Genomic DNA, 15,963 nt, shown 5'->3' with positions numbered 1-15,963 from the left:
GAAGTCCAAAGAACACGCCAGACAGGTCAGGGATAAAGTTATTGAGAAATTTAAAGCAGGCTTAGGCTACAAAAAGATTTCCAAAGCCTTGAACATCCCACGGAGCACTGTTCAAACGATTATTCAGAAATGAAAGGGGTATGACACAACTGTAAACCTACCAAAACAAGGCCGTCCACCTAAACTCACAGGCCGAACAAGGAGAGCGCTGATCAGAAATGCAGTCAAGAGGCCCATGGTGACTCTGGACGAACTGCAGAGATCTACAGCTCAGGTGGGGGAATCTGTCCATAGGACAACTATTAGTCATGCACTGCACAAAATGGGCCTTTATGGAAGAGTGGCAAGAAGAATGCCATTGTTAACAGAAAAGCATAAGATATTTCTGTTTGCAGTTTGCCACAAGCCATGTGGGGGACACGTGGAAGAAGGTGCTCTGGTCAGATGAGACCAAAACAGAACTTTTTGGCCAAAATGCAAACCGCTATGTGTGGCGGAAAACTAACATTGCACATCAGTCTGAACACGCCATCCCCACTGTCAAATATGGTGGTGGCAGTATCATGCTCTGGGGGTGCTTCTCTTCAGCAGGGACAGGGAAGCTGGTCAGAGTTGATGGGAAGATGGATGGAGCCAAATACAGTGCAATCTTGGAAGAAAACCTCTTGGAGTCTGCAAAAGACTTGAGACTGGGGCGGAGATTCACCTTCCAGCAGGACAACAACCCTAAACATAAAGCCAGGGCAACAATGGAATGGTTTAAAACAAAACATATCCATGTATTAGAATGGCGCCAGGGCTGGATTTTTCAACAAGACAACGACCCTAAACAATGCTCAAAATCCACTAAGACATCCATGCAGAGGAACAAGTACAACGTTCTGGAATGGCCATCTCTGTTCCCAGACCTGATTATAATTGAAAATCTGTGGCGTGAGTTAAAGCTGAGCTGTCCATGCTCGGAAGCCATCAAATCTGAATGAACTAGAGATGTTTTGTAAAGAGGAATGGTCCAAAATACCTTCAAGCAGTATCCAGACTCTCATTGGAACCTACAGGAAGCATTTAAAGGCTGTAACTTCTGCAAAAGAAGGATCTACTAAATATTGATTTCATTTCTTTTTTGTGGTGCCCAAATGTATGCACCTGCCTGATTTTGTTTAAACAATTGTTGCACACATTCTGTAAATCCAATAAACTTCATTTCACTTCTCAAATATCACTGTGTGTCTCCTATATGATATATCTAACTGACATTTTTTATCATAACAACCAATGATTTATACAGGAAAATCATGACGATTAAAAAGGTTGCCCAAACTTTCGCATCCCACTGTAGCTTGACTGTGATACTTGGGGAGATGTGACTTTTACACTGATGACATTAGTTATGAGACAAATGCAGGTAGGATACCTATATGACAGTAAACAGTAGGGAAACTGAATGTTGCTGTATGTTATTGCAGACTGTAATTATTGTATGTAAAACCTATATTTTTGCATATTTAGATGGTAGATTTGATTATTCATTTTCTTTTTTTAACAGTCAAAGAAACATTCTCTTCCACCAGTGTCTCTTCAAGGGCAGCTACTCTGGAGAATTTTTTTTTATACTGCTGCGTCTTGCACTCCAAACTTCACAAAAATGGTGGGAAATCCAATATGTCTTCAGATAGACTGGTATGAAGACCCCGAGAAGCTTAATAAATGGAAATCCATGAGTGCATTAAAGTGATCATAGTTGTTCCCAACTATGTTAGTTTCATTTCAGTTTCAGCCTGATTAAGAGCTCTGCCAATCTTTTGCTGTTCTTTAGAAAATGTGTAGACCATTTGTGGCTAGCAGCCCTATGTTTACACTATATTATATCTGTTAATTAGTGGCTAGGTCTCTTCCGTGAGGGCAGGTCAACGTTGTGGAATCTGCGTGCTAACTGTTTTTGGAAGCTAACGTCCTCCATTTGCTGCATGTGTTTTGAATGCAAGTTGTGTAATCTGCCCGTGTTTTGGGCTCTACACATCTATACAGTTGGTCAATCGGGTCCAGCCTGCATTTGGAAGTGCTACCTATTTCTCCTGTTATACTTGTGTATTAACACTGTATTTTTTCTTTTTTTGGGGGGGGGGAGAAGGTGTGCTACAGGGCTGCTTTGTTGGATTTGTTGGATTCAATGGAAGTTTAGAGTGAACTTTGAAATCTAGTCTTTTTAAAAGGGATGAAGGTATTGGATAATACTGTAAATGTTATCCTACTTATCTCTGTTTTAAAGTAATGTTATGTGTGTAAACGTCACAATTCTCACAGCTAGTACTTGTAGCAGCTATATTGCATGCGTAGATAAAACAATGTCATATCCAGATCAGAGAGAAATCCTGCAGGCTGCTGTTCAGTTTCATTGCAGCTTTTATCTAGATCAGGGCTTTTCAACCTTTTCACTAATTGTACCACTTTTATTGCCTGAAAATGTTCAAGTACCTCCAGTGTGCCTGCACAGTACATTGGATGCTATCAGGCATGGCTGTTTCTGCTGGAGCCTGAACAGAGAGCAGCTACTGTGCATGCGCACACACCGATGAGAACTATGGGGCTCCCAGCACTGGATCCCCTCTACTGAGGAGGAAGGGGGGGGACCTCTTTAGGATACAAAGGCTTCTCCTTCCCTGAGGTAAGTACTCCAAGGGGCACTTTTTTCTTACAGGTACACTTTGAGAAAAGAGGGCATATGGGAGGGGAAAAGTAGGAGGCATTAGTGGGGAAAAAGATTACAATTAGATTGCAAGCCTACATATTGTCAGTATTGACAATCTGGAGGTAGACTGCCAATATAGGTAGCCTTGCAAGTCCCCCCCCCCCCTCCCCGCTTAATTACAAGTAGCCTGTCCCGACCACCAGAGAGCTGAGAGCTAGGCAGTGACTCACCACAAAGTTCGGCTCCCCCTTGCTCACTCCTTGCTGTGCTGCCCTGCGATATAGTCCACACCTCAGATAAGCCAGCCGCAGTGAAGAGACAGCCAGGCAAACGGTGCACGGTGACGGCGTGTATACTTCAAATACAGGAAGTGAGCAGTGATGTCACTTTCTGTATCTGCACCATCACTGTGCACCGTTGGCCTGGCTGTCTCCTCCACACTAATCTGAGCTCTGAAGTATGCCGCGGAGAAGCACAGCAAGGAGCGAGGGAGGGGGAGCTAAACTTTGTGGAGGCAGGACGAGGACAAGTGGCAGGTGGACAAAAAAGTGGCAGGCAAATCTGGTGTGTACCACTTGGCCAACAGCAAAGTACCACAGGTGGTACGCATACCACAGGTGCAAAGCCTGGGTCTAGAGAGATTAGCCTGTCTAATTAGGCCTTATCAGCAAGTAAACAGCAAGTGTAAATTAGGGCTGTCAGGTGTGCCACTCTATGCCATAGTTTGGGCTAATATGTAAACACAGAAGGTTAACCCTTTTGTGTTCTTAGGACACCAGAAAGTAAACACTGCAGGGTTTTTGTAAGATTCCTGTAAGTTGTAACAAAGAAATGTTTTTCTTTAAAGTTATGATGCTGTTGCTTATCTCCTTAGAGCAGAGAGGAAGTTCTAAGTTTAGGTCCGCTTCAAAAGCTGACAGAACCAACAGGTTTTGGACTAGTCCATCTCCTCACTATGGAGTTTCAGAGTTTCCTTTGTTTTCAAAAGTATTTGCTGAACGGCCATTGTTATGTCTGACTGCCAAAATAGTGTGCGAGTAGGGACCGCTGGCTGGTATCTTACTATTTTGGCAGTTAGACTTAGCAACTGCCTTTGAGGAAATTCTTTTGAATAAACAAGAAAACCCTTTGTATCCCCAATTAGGAGGTAGACTAGTTCAAAACATGTCGGTTCTGAAAGATTTTAACTGCTTACTTTTTCACCATAGTGGTCCTTTAAAAATGGTAATTTGATAACAACTGTGAAGTTCAGGATGTACTGCTGCATTGCTGAGCTTATTTCAGTCATGTGTTACAGACTCTCATGTGCTGTGCAGCAGTGCGTTCTGACAATGAACTGCTGCATGCATTTCTCTGCCAACACAGTGCTGTCTCATTTCAATGAATACTGCCATGCAGAGCAAAACACGTGGCATACAGCAGTTGAAATTTGGCAGTTAAAATATGGCAGTTGAAAAATGGCAGTTAAAAATAGCAGTTGAAAATGACAGTGAGAAAATGCAGTTGGAAAATGGCAGTTGGAAAACAGCAGTTGAAATTTGGCAGTTGGAAAACGACAGTTTAAAAAAAAATGACAGTTGGAGAATTACAGTTAAGAACAGCAGTTGAAATTTGGCAGTTGGAAAATTACAGTTGGAAAATAGCAGTTGAAAAAATGGCAGTTAAAATTTGACAGTTGGAAAATGGCAGTTGAAAAATGACAGTTGAAAAATGGCAGTTGAAAAATGGCAGTTGAAAATGACAGTTGAAAAATGACAGTTGAAAATTGGCAGTTAAAATTTGACAGTTGAAAAATGGCAGTTGAAAAATGGCAGTTGAAAATGACAGTTGAAAAATGACAGTTGAAAAATGGCAGTTAAAATTTGACAGTTGAAAAATGGCAGTTGAAAAATGACAGTTGAAAAATGGCAGTTAAAATTTGACAGTTGGAAAATGGCAGTAAATGGCAGTTGGAAAATGGCAGTTGGAAATGGCAGTTGGAAAATGACAGTTGAAAAATGACAGTTAAAATTTGGCAGTTGGAAAATTACAGTTGGAAAATAGCAGTTGAAAAAATGGCAGTTAAAATTTGACAGTTGGAAAATGGCAGTTGAAAAATGACAGTTGAAAAATGGCAGTTGAAAAATGGCAGTTGAAAATGACAGTTGAAAAATGACAGTTGAAAATTGGCAGTTAAAATTTGACAAAAATGGCAGTTGAAAAATGGCAGTTGAAAATGACAGTTGAAAAATGACAGTTGAAAAATGGCAGTTAAAATTTGACAGTTGAAAAATGGCAGTTGAAAAATGACAGTTGAAAAATGGCAGTTAAAATTTGACAGTTGGAAAATGGCAGTAAATGGCAGTTGGAAAATGGCAGTTGGAAATGGCAGTTGGAAAATGACAGTTGAAAAATGACAGTTAAAATTTGGCAGTTGGAAAATTACAGTTGGAAAATAGCAGTTGAAAAAATGGCAGTTAAAATTTGACAGTTGGAAAATGGCAGTTGAAAAATGACAGTTGAAAAATGGCAGTTGAAAAATGGCAGTTGAAAATGACAGTTGAAAAATGACAGTTGAAAATTGGCAGTTAAAATTTGACAGTTGAAAAATGGCAGTTGAAAAATGGCAGTTGAAAATGACAGTTGAAAAATGACAGTTGAAAAATGGCAGTTAAAATTTGACAGTTGAAAAATGGCAGTTGAAAAATGACAGTTGAAAAATGGCAGTTAAAATTTGACAGTTGGAAAATGGCAGTAAATGGCAGTTGGAAAATGGCAGTTGGAAATGGCAGTTGGAAAATGACAGTTGAAAAATGACAGTTAAAATTTGGCAGTTGGAAAATTACAGTTGGAAAATAGCAGTTGAAAAAATGGCAGTTAAAATTTGACAGTTGGAAAATGGCAGTTGAAAAATGACAGTTGAAAAATGGCAGTTGAAAAATGGCAGTTGAAAATGACAGTTGAAAAATGACAGTTGAAAATGGCAGTTGAAATTTGACAGTTGAAAAATGGCAGTTGAAAAATGACAGTTGAAAAATGGCAGTTAAAATTTGACAGTTGGAAAATGGCAGTAAATGGCAGTTGGAAAATGGCAGTTGGAAATGGCAGTTGGAAAATGACAGTTGAAAAATGACAGTTAAAATTTGACAGTTGGAAAATGGCAGTTGGAAAATGTCAGTTGAAAAATGACAGTTGAAAAATGGCAGTTGGAAAATGTCCGTTGAAAAATGACAGTTGGAAAATGACAGTTGGAAAATGGCAGTTAAAATTTGACAGTTGGAAAATGACAGTTGGAAAATGACAGTTGGAAAATGGCAGTTGAAAAATGGCAGTTGGAAAATGACAGTTGGAAAATGGCAGTTAAAATTTGAAAGTTGGAAAATGGCAGTTGGAAAATGGCAGTTGAAAAATGGCAGTTGAAAAATGGCAGTTAAAATTTGACAGTTGGAAAATGGCAGTTGGAAAATGACAGTTCAACTGTCATTTTGCAACTGCCAAATTTCAACTGCTATTTTCTAACTCAAATGTCCACTGTTTAACGGACCACTACAGTGAAAAAAGTGAGCAGTTGAAGGAGAATTGAAGTGAGAGGGATATTGAGGCTGTCATATTTAAGGGCCTTTAAAGAGAACCTGTACTGAGTAAAAATATTTAAAATAAACACATGAGGTAACTTCTAATGAACATTACATAGTTGCCTTGCCATCCGTTCCTCTCAGAAGCTCACCATTTTCTTCTGACAATAATCCCATCCAGTTCTGACAATATTTTGTCAGATCTGAAATATATCAGTTGCTGTCAGTAAAATATCAGTTGCTGTCAGTTATAGCTGAGAGGAAAACGGATGTACCAGGTAATGTTCATGTTTCCCTATGGCTCAAGTGGGCGATGTTACAGTTTAACTGTGTGCTGACCAGAAAGCTGTTATGGGGTAATGGCTATTTTCAAAATGGAGGACGGAAATTTCCCTTGATCATAGTGAACAAATAGGACGCAGGACAGGAGAAAGACACTGAGGAGTAGACTACATGGAAGGTAAGTATGACTTGTGTATGCTTATTTTGACTTTTATTTTCAGTACAGGTTTTCTTTAAGGGCCGAATCCGCAGAGTTTCCCCGAAGGCAAATCGCTCGGGGAAACTCTGCCATAGGAAATAATGGCGCCGCCGGCCGAATCGCTTGCCCTAGCGATTCGGCTGGCATTGCCCTCAGTTTTTGCGCGGAAGGCAGCGAATCCCATAGCCATGCATGGCACGGCTTCTGGGATTCGTCTGCGTACCCGCAGACCCGGAAGTGCGGCCGCGAGTCTCGCAGCCGCACGCGGAGGCTAGTGGAAACGGGCCCTTAAGCAATGCCAGTTACTTGGCTATCATGCTAATCGTCTGTCTCTAATACTTTTAGCCACAGCTCCTGAACAATGCAGATCAGGTGTTTCTGACATTGTTGTTAGATCTGACAAGGTCAGCTGCATGCTTGTTTCTGGTGTGATTCAGACACTTCTGCAGAGACATAGATCAGCAGGGCAGCTAGTCAACTCGTATAGTTTAAAAGGAAATTAATATAGCAGCCACCGTATTCTTTTCACTTCAGTTGCCCTTTAAAGGAGTTCTTTTGCATCCTAAAAATCAAACAAGCTGACACTTACCTGGTGCTTCCATCGGCCCCCTGCAGCGGTAATGTCCTCTTCCGATGCTCCGTTCCCCGCTGCCGGTCCCAGTGTAATCACACGAGATATTACACTGCGGCTGCGCAGTATGCGCCCGATGACGTGAGCGGGTCCGGCGGCAGGAAACGAAGCCTCTTTAAAGAAACACAAGCATTGCAGTCAAGGAAAACAAATACTACTGCGCATGCGCACACACCGACAAGGAGAACTTTGGGGCTCCCAGAGATGGATCCCCTCTACTGAAGAGGAAGGGGGAAACCTCTTTAGGATACAAAGGTCTCCCATTCCCTGAGGTAAGTACCCCCGGGGCACTTTTTTCTTACAGGTACAAGAAAAGAGGGCATATGGGAGGGGAAAAGTAGGAGGCATTGGTGGGGAAAAAGATTACAATTAGATTGCAAGCAGGGGCGCCTTAACCTACTGACCACCCAGGCAGAGGCTTGGAGCGCTTTGATGGGGAAGGCGCAATAAATTACTGTCAGTCCAAGGGGAAATAAAAATTCCTGTCCTGAAAGAAGTTTGTAAGGGACTGGAGAGAAATAGATTTCCTTCTGTTTTAAGAAGGCAAATTACACCAAGCTTTGCTTTTTTAGTAGGAGGGCATTTTGGTACCTTTTATCCCCCTATACATTCCTAGTAGCTTGGGTCACCCTGAGCTGCTTGGTTACTCTGCTCTTTTCACAAATAGCCTTCTGCTAAGTCACTGGTAAAGAATCATTCAGAGTTCAGATTTATAGAAACTCCGTAAGAAGAATGTGTCTGGTTTATAGCTGTTCTCTGCCCCTCCATGAGTCCACCCTGAGCCTGACTGACTGACTGACATTTAAGAGTATTTAGTGAAAGTTTTCTACTCTCACAAGTGTTTTTAGGAATGCATCTCACTGGGGAACTCAGGGGGCTATTCCGGGTGTCTGGAACCTCCCCCCTGCACTGAGCTGTGTATTCAGCCAGCCAAGCCCGCATAATATAAACAGCCTCATTCTCCCTCCCTTCTTACTTCTGGTGCCTCCCTCCAGCTAATAGAATGAGAGAGGCAGCCAAGCTTCCCACACAAGAAGATGCAGCCTGCAGTGAGAGAATGTTGATTCTGGAGTCCCCCACTCTCCACAGCACAGAAGTGTCAGACATGATGCAATTAGAGGGCAGGCAAGCTGGTAAATACAAGTTGAAAAGTTTTTGACAGTCCCTAGACTCCAGGAGGGCTGCTTTCAGACTTGTGTGAGAGGCTGACAGGGACAGGAGTCCGATTACAGGCAAGTAGCCTGTGTGAATACAGATAAGTTCTCTGCTCCATCTCAGGCTATTCTCAATTTCTCCACTCCTCTCTCTGGGCTAGTGCACGCCAAAATGACAATCGCTAGCAATTTGTGAGTGTGATTTTGTGAAGCGATTTTCACAGCGATTTTTGAATGAATCGCTCAAAAACATGCTACATGCAGCATACCTGCGATTTTGAAAAAGTCACAACGCTGCTGTGGGAACACCGTCATAGGGTAACATTAGCCAAGCGCTTTTCAAATCACTGTTGATTTGAAAAACGCTCAGAAGCACTCTTGGTGTGCACCAGCCTCCTTCATTCACCTTTGTTTCCCTCTTCCCCTAGAGCTGGCTGTCATACAGGAAAGCTAAATAAAAGTGCAATCCTGGTGAGGCAAAATATTATTATTTAGTATTTATATAGCGCCGCCATTTTCCGCAGATGCATATATCCCTGCATCATATGGGTATCGCTTGCGCTATGTGACACTAGGTGGCATATTCCAATTGTCCAAACTAAGTCTATCTCCCGTTCCTTTCACGGGGGGGGGGGGGGGGTTGTGCCAGCGCTGTACCCCGTTCAAATTTGCTGCTACCAGAAGCACTCAGAAACACTCGTGTCCTTGAGTACTTCCAAAGATAGGCAGCTCCGTAATACGCCAGCGCACTTTTGTGCATGGGCAGTATGGAGCCACCTGTATTCGGAAGCACTCGGGGACATACGTGCTTCTGGACCTTTCAGGAATTCCCCCCTTAAAAATCCTGCGTTTGCCCCTGCATCTAATAAGGATTCATAGAAAGATTTGAGACAGTCCCTCACTATTCAGTGTACAGAGGCGACAGCGCCCTACAGCCAAATGTTACTGAGTCTGCAGAGAGAGTGAGACAAACAAACAAACAGTAAACTCTGCAGACAACACTGTGCTCTGCTAGAATGTCTGGCATGTCTAGATGTCAGGACGATTGCCATGACTAGCTATGGAGCGGTAGGATCATCTGATGCTCTCCCCATTGGGACACACAGCCTGCACTTCTCCTTGAATTCACAAGGACAGTGTTTGAAGTGTGTAATGGACACAGTGGGGGTCAGAGGCGGGACAAGGTCCTCCAGCACCCAAGGCTGAGACACCAAAGTGCGCCCCTCCATCCCTCCCACCCCAGCCGTCACACACTGATTGCTATTAGACTAATAGGTGCCCCAGGGCCCCCAACCTCCCCAACACCTTAATTTCTAGTTATCTGGCTTGCAGTCACTGTCATGTATCCCATTTTCTTATTTCTTTCTGCTTCAAACACAATTAGGAATGACAGCTGAATGAATTCTGTGCCCCCTCCTACACTGCGCCCTGAGGCTGGAGCCTCTCCAGCCTATGCCTCGGCCCGGCCCTGGTGGGGGTTGCAGGTTTTGTCTTTCATTGTGAGCAAGTGAATAGGAGGGCAGCATCTAAATGCTCAAATAATGATAATGGACATGTAAGCAATGTGTGTAATTACATCCATCACTACTTATAATTGAAGCTGGCATAATAATGTATTTCCATTAATGCTGTCTGTTTGCCCTCTCTTTAATGCTATGTACCACCTCACGATTTTTCCAACGATTTTCCCGATGTCCATCAATTTTTTTTTTGAGCGACAAGTAGTCATTTACACAATGTCGTGACATCGCTTAGCATTGTGTGGTGATAAGTGACCGTCACTGAGGATCGGATCTTTAAGATCCTTGACGACACCCCATAAAGTACTGCGGTCGCTTGACTTTTCGTTTGCGCCCGTCCTGTAATGTCACGTGACATCTTGCATACCCGCTGGCAGGAAGATGAATCGCTGGACGCTTGTCATAAGGGACACCTCGCTGGATCCATCTTCCTGTGTTGTTGCAGTCACTGTGGTGAGTGTGGAGCTTAACTTTGCTCGCCCACACCCTCTGCTCATGCTCCCTCTCCCACTGTCTCTCTGACCAAACAACTGCTACTTGGGGAACAATGTGCACAACTATGTACACTAGTCTGAGCACTCTTCAGGGGAGCCAGTAGCATTTGGAACTATTATTGTGTATTTATGTAGCACTGACATCTTCAGCACTTTACAGAGTACATAGTCATGTCACTGACTGCTCACTGGAGCTTACAATTTCATCCCTACCATAGTCAAACTGTAATGTCCGACCATATACAGTATATTATTATCATATATTTATATAGCACTGAAATCTTCTGCAGTACTTTACAGAGTACATAGTCATGTCACTGACTGTCCCCAGAGGAGCTCACAATCTAATCCAACCATAGTCATAGTCTAATGTCCTACCATATTATTATTATGCATTCATATAGCACTGACATATTCTGCAGCACTTTACAGAGTACATAGTCATGTCACTGACTGTCCTCAGAGGAGCTTACAATCTAACCCTACCATAATCATAGTATAATGTCCTACCATATTATTATTATTTATTTATGTAGCACTGACATCTCCTGAAGCACTTTACAGAGTACATAGTCATGTCACTGACTGTCCTCAGAGGAGCTCACAATCTAATATCCCTACCACAGTTATAGTCTAATATTTTCAATATAGGATTGTTTTGGGGTAAACCAGTTGACTTATTAGTATGTTTTTTAGGATGCAGGAAATGTCTGAAGTGTCTGAAGACAGAAACTCCATGCAGATTTTGCCCTGGCCAATGTTCAAGCCTAGGACTCTGCAGTAGTGCTACCCACTGAGCCTCTATTCTACTCATAGATATCTGCTCATCCATGTCATCAATTCTGACCCTCTACTACCCTTCCTCCCTCCATTCTACTTCTCTTCTCTTGTATCACTTACACTACAAACACACTGTGCTTATCTCTAGAATGGATTATGAATCAAACTATTAGGCCCAGTGCACACCAAAACCACTAGCAGATCTTCAAAACGCTAGCGGTTTTTGGAGCAGATTTCAGAGCGATTCTAGGCATGTTTAGAGACATTTTCTAAACACGCCGAGCGTTTTTGTGAAGCAGATTACAAATACTGTTACAGTAAAAGCTGTTACTGAACAGCTTCTGTAACAAAAACGCCTGGAAAACTGCTCTGATCTAGCGTTTTTCAGAGCGTTTTGCATTTTTCCTATACTTTATATTGAGGCAGAATCGCTTCTACAAACCGCAAATGTGCAGCAGGAGGCACGTTTGCAGTTTGCTAAAAAACCTCAAACCGCTGGTGTGCACCATCCCATTGAAATACATTAGCCAAGCGTTTTCACAGACAGATGCGGTTGGCGGATCGCTGCTAAAACCGCTCGGTGTGCACTGTGCCTTAAACCACCTTACCATATCAGCCCTTCAATGTCATGATATACCCACTCCAGTCCTACCCTAACAGGTGGTAACATATCTGCATATCTCATAATGTTTGTGAAAAATTATTCTGAAAGTAAGAATGTCTTGCTTGATAATCCAATCTTGCAATGTGACTGACATTGGAACTTGTAGCATTGGTGCTGTATTTATTTGAGGTGCATACTGGCAGCATGTGCTGTATGGCATAAAATACTGATCATCCACAAGGTAAGCATAGGCAGCTGCCTAGGGTCTAGAGAGAGTTTAGGGGCCTGGTGGTTGCTAGTCCCCACCAAATCTAACTAAATAAGCCAGGTGACCATCAGTGGAGGGCAAAGTTTTATCTTGCCCAGGGCCCCATTTCATAGTTATCCCTCTCTGATGGCTTATATCATGTGTGAAGTGTTCTATAATGTATATGATTTTTGTTTTATTTTTTATGGGGGGGGGGGGCGCCACAGGATTTCTTGCCTGAAGTGACAAGAAGGCTAGAGGCGCCCCTGATTGCAAGCCTACATATTGTCAGTATTGGCAATCTGTTGGTAGATTGCCAACATAGCTAGCCTTGCAAGTTCCTCTCCCCTCCCCCCCCCCCCCCCGCATATATTTGATGGCGCCGGCTGTGCCTAAATCTCCTGCACTGTTATTACAGTGCTCGCCCCACCCCTGCATAATTATAGGTAGCCTAGTCCCACCACCAGAGAGCTGAGAGCTAGGCAGTGACTCACCACAAAGTTCGGCTCCCCCCTTGCTCACTCCTTGCTGTGCTGCCCTGCGATATAGTCCACACCTCAGATCATCGGTAAGCCAGCCGCAGTGAAGAGACAGTCAGGCAAACGGTGCATGGTGACGGCGTGTATACTTCAAATACAGGAAGTGAGCAGTGATGTCACTTTCTGTATCTGCGCTATTACTATGCACCGTTCGCCTGGCTGTCTCTTCCCCACTGATCTGAGGTCTGAAGTATGCTGCAGAGAAGCACAGCAAGGAGCGAGGGAGGAGCCAAATTTGTGGAGGCAGGACAGGACCAGGACAAGTGGCATGCGGGTAATAAAGTGGCAGGCAAACCTGGTGTGTACCACCTGGCCAACAGCAAAGTACCACCGGTGGTACGCTTACCACAGGTTGAAAAGCCTTGATCTAGATAATCTCCCTGCTTTGTTTATATTTCAAGCAGTCTCTCCCCTGCTGTTGGCACATGAATCTCCTAATACAATAGTGGAGAGAGAGCATTTCCTGTTGGCATGTCATGTGATACGGCTCCAGGATAAAATGAATGCAAGTTTTATAACACAACGGGCTGTAGTTATGTCTCACGGTCCCCCTCCCCGCATGCCCCTGTGACCGCCGCATGTCAGCGTGCATGAGCCCGCCACATGCCCGGCCCGTCCTCCTCCTGTCCCAATGGCTGTCTGTGTACACAGGGACAAAAGAGGACGCAGAGACACTTGGTAACTATTATATAGGATTGTTGTAAACAGAAGTCTTTTCATGGTAGCTAAAAGAGTGTCATGTATCTGTTAAATCAGAGGGGACATATTCACTGTAGTTCTGCTTTATTCTTCTGATTTGTAATGTTATATGGGTCTTGTTTTATCATTTAGGCTCAGACAGGCTTCCCGTGGATTGATGCCATCATGACACAGCTGAGGGAAGAAGGTTGGATCCATCACTTGGCCAGACATGCTGTGGCTTGTTTCCTGACACGTGGAGACCTCTGGATCAGCTGGGAAGAAGGCATGAAGGTTCATATACCGGTAACTAATACTTATTTAAACAATTTAAGATTACTATTTGAAATCCAGATATTATCCATGCATGAAAGACTGCTCTTACATATTTTCCTTTCTGAGTATACCTATGATCAGCAACCAATCAGACCACAGAAACAAGGGTGATTCTCATTATGATGCTTTTCTGTACTCTGCACAGTACAATTCCTCTTTAATGGCAATTCTGTTGTAAAAACACCAGCAATATCAGGACTGGTAAATGTAAAAATTGGTAAAGTATGACACTCACTTTTACAACTTTAATTAGCTTTTAATCTCTCTCTGTTTTGTTGAGGAGCTGTTGCTAGATGCTGACTATAGTATGAATGCAGGAAACTGGATGTGGCTGTCAGCAAGTGCCCTTTTTCACCATTATACTCGTATATTCTGTCCTGTCCGCTTTGGAAGAAGGACAGATTCGGAAGGAAATTACATAAGGTATGGCCAGCAGCAAAGTTAATGCAGGCACTTTTAAATACTGAAAGCAAACTTTCCATCTGAAATCGTACCCCCCTGGCCACCTACCCACCCACCCGGCTACCTACCCACCAGGCTACCCACCCACCCACCAGGCTACCTACCCACCCACCCACCCACCAGGCTACCTACCCACCCGGCTAACCACCCACCCACCAGGCTACCTACCTACCCACCCACTAGGCTGCCTACCTACCTACCTACCCATCCACCCACCAGGCTACCTACCCACCCACCCACCAGGCTACCTACCTACCCACCCACCAGGCTACCTAACCACCCACCCACCAGGCTACCTACCCACCCACCAGGCTACCCACCCACCAGGCTACCTACCTACCCACCCACCCATCAGGCTACCCACCCACCCACCAGGCTACCTACCCACCCAGCTACCTACCCACCCACCCGGCTACCTACCCACCTGGCTACCTACCCACCCACCAGGCTACTTACCCTCCCGGCTACCCAGCCACCCACCCGGCTACCTACCCACCCACCCACCAGGCTACCTACCCACCCGGCTACCCACCCACCAGGCTACCTACTTACCCGCCCACCAGGCTGCCTACCTACCTACCCACCCACCAGGCTACCTACCTACCGACCAGGATACCTACCTAAAGGCTACCTATCCACCCAACCACCCATGGGAGCTGCGCGCCGGATGGAGACTGGGAGACTGGGACAAGAGGTCTGCTGCTGCAGGTGAGTAAATGTTTTTTTTTTATTTATATTAGCAGGTGTAGGTTCTGGGCAGTTCTGCCACATGATTGCATGTATTTTCTGGGCAAATCTGCTACATGATTGCATGTATTTTCTGGGCAAATCTGCCGACATGATTGCACGTATTTTCTGGGCAAATCTGCCGACATGATTGCACGTATTTTCTGGGCAAATCCGCCGACATGATTGCACATATTTGCTGGGCATATCTGCCGACGTGATTGCACGTATTTTCTGGGCATATCTGCCGACATGATTGCACGTATTTTCTGGGCATATCTGCCGACATGATTGCACGTATTTTCTGGGCATATCTGCCGACATGATTGCACGTATTTTCTGGGCATATCTGCCGACATGATTGCACGTATTTTCTGGGCATATCTGCCGACATGTTTGCACGTATTTTGTAAATCTGCTCATATTATGTGTATTTTCTTGAGAAAACCTGCACAATTATGTGACTCTTCTGGGGAAAGGGTCACCAAAACTTGGGCCCACTGTCTTTGCGTTGCAATTTTCAAGGGAACCTGAGGTGAGAATAATATTGAGGCTGCCATATTTCTCTCCTTTTAAGCAATACCAGTTGCCTGGCTGCCGTGCTGGTCCTCTGCCTCTTATTCTTTCAACCATAGACCCTGAACAAGCATGCAGCAGGTCAGGGGTATCTGACAATATTGTCAGAACTGAGAAGATTAGCTGCATGCTTGTTGCTGGTGTAATTCAGTTTATTACTGCAGCCAAATAGATCAGCAGGGCCGCCAGGCAACTAGTATTGTTTAAAAGGAAATAAATATGGCAGCCCCCATATCACTCTCACCCCGGGTTCACTTTAAAGGAATACTATCGATTGAAACTACTTTTTTTTTTTAATACTCTATATTAGTGTACACATTACCACTAGTGCTAGGGGCACTTTATTTATTCACCCAGGTCTCTCTCTCACTATCCCTGCTTAAAAATTCATTTCTCACACAGCTCATAGTAGGTTGGGTCACCCTGAGCTGCTCAGTTACTCTGTCACACAGCTCACAAATATATTTCACTGTGTCACTCACAGCATGCAGA

The 15,963-nt window shown here is 44.0% G+C and overlaps 1 protein-coding gene across 1 annotated transcript in view; it reads left to right on the top strand.

Annotated features, from left to right (window-relative positions):
* Nucleotides 1-15,963, top strand: part of LOC137546797 (uncharacterized) — an 80,405-nt gene that overhangs the window by 51,912 nt on the left and 12,530 nt on the right. Inside the window, exons 3-4 of the mRNA XM_068269653.1 lie at nucleotides 13,525-13,677; nucleotides 13,988-14,130. Of these exons, the coding sequence (XP_068125754.1) occupies nucleotides 13,525-13,677; nucleotides 13,988-14,130 (296 nt within the window). The remainder of the gene's footprint in view (nucleotides 1-13,524; nucleotides 13,678-13,987; nucleotides 14,131-15,963) is intronic.

The sequence above is a fragment of the Hyperolius riggenbachi genome, chromosome 2 (genome assembly GCF_040937935.1).
Source record: "Hyperolius riggenbachi isolate aHypRig1 chromosome 2, aHypRig1.pri, whole genome shotgun sequence".
NCBI lineage: Eukaryota > Metazoa > Chordata > Amphibia > Anura > Hyperoliidae > Hyperolius > Hyperolius riggenbachi.
Note: the sequence above shows the minus strand (reverse complement) of the source record. Positions and strands in the feature narration are given on the sequence as shown.